Source organism: Scomber japonicus, chromosome 2 (assembly GCF_027409825.1).
Source record: "Scomber japonicus isolate fScoJap1 chromosome 2, fScoJap1.pri, whole genome shotgun sequence".
NCBI lineage: Eukaryota > Metazoa > Chordata > Actinopteri > Scombriformes > Scombridae > Scomber > Scomber japonicus.
In genome coordinates this window covers 3,015,398-3,019,552 of record NC_070579.1, presented here as the reverse complement: position 1 = coordinate 3,019,552, position 4,155 = coordinate 3,015,398, and the positions used below count along the sequence as shown (strand labels likewise).

General features: G+C 40.8%; 1 protein-coding gene across 2 annotated transcripts; it reads right to left on the bottom strand.

Moving 5' to 3' along the window:
- Positions 1-1,402: 1,402 nt before the first annotated feature.
- On the bottom strand, positions 1,403-3,081 carry LOC128373507 (E3 ubiquitin-protein ligase TRIM21-like). Of its 2 annotated transcripts, XM_053333726.1 has the most exons (2): positions 2,407-3,078; positions 1,403-2,337 (listed from the first exon to the last, which is right to left on the bottom strand). In XM_053333726.1, the coding sequence occupies exons 1-2, from the start codon at positions 3,076-3,078 to the stop codon at positions 1,432-1,434; spliced, it is 1,578 nt and encodes a 525-aa protein (XP_053189701.1). In that variant the 3' UTR covers positions 1,403-1,431. The 2 variants fall into 2 exon arrangements, with proteins under 2 accessions (XP_053189701.1, XP_053189702.1); XM_053333727.1 differs by having other exon boundaries at positions 1,403-3,081.
- Positions 3,082-4,155: the final 1,074 nt, after the last annotated feature.

The window sequence follows — 4,155 nt, the reverse complement described above, 5'->3', positions numbered from 1 at the left end:
TTCACCCTCAAACAGCAGCGCTTTCTTGATCTTGTCTCTCTTTTTCTCCGCTCCCCCTTTCTGTCGCTTAGTGCCTCTATTCATTTTTTCTAACCAGTTAATCGTATAATCACCACCACAACCAATCTACTGAATGACTTGACCACCATTAGTCCAACTTCCAACACACAAATGCGCAGACGCGATTTACTACACTTTTTTACTTTTTTACGCGATTTACTACACTGCCATGAAATTCCCAGAAGGCATTGCTTCATTTTAATTTTCTCAAACAATCAAATACAAAATACCAGTAGATTTGTTTTATTTCAAACCATGAACATTTTTTAAAATCATAACAAGAAATTTCCCTTCAAAAGTAAAGCAGGCTGATGTAAAACTTGAAATACACCATGACTATGATGTATAAAGGTATGTGTGGTATAAATACCAATCAGGTCAACATGTCAAGTACTGCATGCAAAATCATAAGAGATATGAAACCTGGAAGCGCGTTGGGAACTTGTTCAGCATGCAAGAGAGAGTGGGCCGCGTCAGTGCCACTAGGGGCCGCTGTGATCCATTTAGCGTGCTCGGCACGGTTCTGGCATCTGCCTAATTGCCAGACCGCCCAGTCCGTCCCTGCACCGGCCCAAATAGCACGTCGGCCCACCGGGCATTTGCCCGGTATGCCAGATTACCAGTCCGTGCCTGGGAGGGGCCCCACCCCTAGGTTGGGAACCACTCGACTAAACTAGCTAACTGTATATAAAGTAGTATAAACTAGCTAACTGTATATAAAGTAGTGTAAACTAGCTAACTGTATATAAAGTAGTATAAACTAGCTAACTGTATATAAAGTAGTATAAACTAGCTAACTGTATATAAAGTAGTATAAACTAGCTAACTGTATATAATATATGTTGGTCATACCCACATACACCATGCACCAAGAGTTAAGACTTCAATCTGTGTTTGTGCCCTAATGGAGGAGAAATGGCCCCATGACCTTTATTGTTGTCATTACATCAAACAACAAACAAACTAAATTCTTGATATATTTTCCATCAGTGTCGACACATTTCCTTAAATCACAGTCTGACATATTTGGTATCTTTACAAACTTTGAGATGAACACTAGATTTTAGATTTCAGTTGTTCCTCACGTGTGTTTGTCATGATGGATCCATCACCAGTGAAGAGGTTAATGAATCGATCATGGAGGGACACTGAAGCAGTAAAGAGACAAGTTTAAGGTCAATTCCAACATACATGAAATAAAATAATTATATTATAAATCATAAAAGAATGTCTGCATTAATCATTATTGATGAAAACAAGTTCACACTGTACATTACTGCTGAATATACATTTGTTACCATAATTAACTGAAACTATTCATTTAGAATTGATCAGTTTTGGTCTCTAATCAATCAGCATCCTGGTATTGACTCAGACAGTTTGACTGACAGGACAGATGATCAGAGGGGCGGAGTTTATACCACCATCATTATTACAGGGACAGAAGTATGGGTAGAGTTTCTCAGTGAAGGAGCAGCCAGTAAAGGAGTAGATAAGAGCTGTAGCATCTACGTCATAAAAGGAGACCAGACCCTCCTCATAATCCACAAACACCCCCACCTTCTGAGGAGGAGACTTCAGAGAGAGACGGACTGGAGGGCCACTATTAGCACTGTACTCATTTCCATTTCTCAACCATATAGTCCAGTAACCATACTGAGGACACAATGTGGTATCTCCCTTCCTGTCGATCGACTCTCTGGCCACTCCTAAATTCCATTTAGTCTTCTCTTTAACCTGAACCTCAAAGTAAAATCTGCCAGAAGACAAACTCTGCTTTCCTAAAACAATACAATAACGTGTAAATCTCTTTGGGTTGTCTGGGAGATTCTTCTTCACATCACCATAATTTACTTGTTTCCCATCATCAGACAGGATGAGTTTAGGATGTGCTGTATCAGGATCAAGAGTCACATCCACTGCATAGTGCTGGACCTTCTTCAGCTCATCCTCAGCGAGCAGCTTCTTCATCTGTTTACTGAGCGTCTCCTCCAGCTGAGCCACAGCTTTCATCACAGTCCCCTCATATGGTGGTGGACGGACGCTGACCTCTGTCCAGTCTTTGGTGGGTGGAGCAGCTTTCAGGGACGGGAAGTTTTGGAGGAGGTGGAGGTGGTCTTCAGAGTGTGAGAGCTTCTCCACCTCAGAACTTCTCTTCTTCAGCTCAGAGATTTCCTGTTCCAGCTCTTTGATGAAGTCTTCAGCCTGTTTCTCTGTTGTTCTTTGCTTCTCTTCAATCGTCTCAATGAGCTCATTCAGGCTTCTCTCAACAGACCCCTTCAGAGCGGTGAAGACCTGAACACCTTCTGCTTTCTTTCTGTCTGCAGCTTCCTTACTGAGGTCAACTGAGTGTTTGATCTCTTGAATCTTCAGTCGTCTCTTCTGGATCATCTCCTGAATTTCAGCCTCTGTCTTCCCCAGCTCTGCCTTCTTTCCTTCATATTCTTCTTTCAGAGGAACAAACTCATGTGTTTTGTGGTCTAAAACAGAGCAGAGCATGCAGACACATGTCTGGTCGGTCTTACAGAACAGCTCCAGAGGTTTATCGTGCTTCATACACATCCTGTCTTCCAGGTTCTCCACAGGGTCGATCAGCTGATGTCTTTTCAGACCTGACTTTGTCATATGAGGCTCCAGGTGAGTCTCACAGTAGGAGGTCAGACACACCAGACAGGACTTCAGGGCCTTCAGTTTGGTTCCAGTACAGACGTCACAGGGAACTTCTCCTGGTTTGGCAGCTTGTTGCTCTGAGCTGCTGCTGCTGGCTTTCTGTTGAGCTTCCTGTCTGAACTGAGAAACCATCTCAGAGAATAACGTGTTGATGTGAAGTTTAGGTCTTGTGTTGAAAACCTCTTTACACAGTGGACACAGGTACTGGTCATTCCTGTTCCGGTGTTCATTGATGCAGTTTTTGCAGAAGTTGTGTCCACATGGTGTGCTGACTGGATCAGTGAACACATCCAGACAGATGGAGCACAGAAACTGATCTTCAGATCTCAGACAGCTGGCAGCAGACATATCTACACATGTAGAGTGAAAGAAGAGAAAGACATTATCATTGTATTTGTTTAAAAAGGGTTAGTTCAAATATATTGCATTATATTAGGTAAAGTAATTTAGAATTAAACATGGCATGTTTCACCAAATCAAGTTAAAGTGTTTGTTGATTTGATTTAATTTAATTATTTTATTTTGAATGTGTGACAGAAAAAACAAAACAAAAAAATTATATAAAATGTCAACACTGGACGTGTGCTGGTTTGTACAAACTACAGTCAGAGACTCATCTGCAGCTCTTTATCTAACAGCTCATTGTGGCTGTTTGTGCTTTTACTATTACTCAATACAATCTGATCCACTGATAAAATATCACAGAATATGTTCATATCTTGTTGTAGAGAAGAATTATTATTGAAGAATCTCACTGCTAACAAAGCTTTTGCTAACTTGATGACAAAACACATTTTATTTCCTGTTGCTGCTTCACAATAAAAGTGTCCTGCTGGTTCACCAGAGAAAAGCTTTTAATGTGAAACAGCTACAGGAAGTGGAATGTGTCTGTAGGAAGTGATCAGTAAATAGTCAAAGATCAGGAAATAGCAGTGAAGCTAAACTCCAAACCACAGAGGTTCAGTTACACTTTACAAAAGTCCTGAGAACTGACAGAGACTTAAAAACACTTAAAGTGTTTTTTACTGAGTCTGTAAAAGCAGCTGCAGTTATACTGTAAACAATCTCACAAGTGTTAGTATGAAATGAAAAGAGATGAACTTCCTGTCTCCTGTGTTAAAGCTGGTTGTTGAAACATTAAATATGATCAGTTGTACTCACCAGTGTTTGGCAGAGACTCTGCTGTGTTGTTGAGAAAGACTTGATGAACTCAGTTTCATTTATATTTGGACAGAAGTGGAGAGACTCGACTGCAGCTCTGCTGTCCTCTGATTAATGTTAAGTTTCATTTCTGGAGAGTGACGTTGAAGCTGTCTGTATTGTTTTTCCAGTGTTGCTCCTTCCTGTCATGAACAGGTTTATTATGAGATATGGAGTAAAGGTTGTTCTGTATCTAACAGCTGGGAGGAGTTAGACATGTGAAAA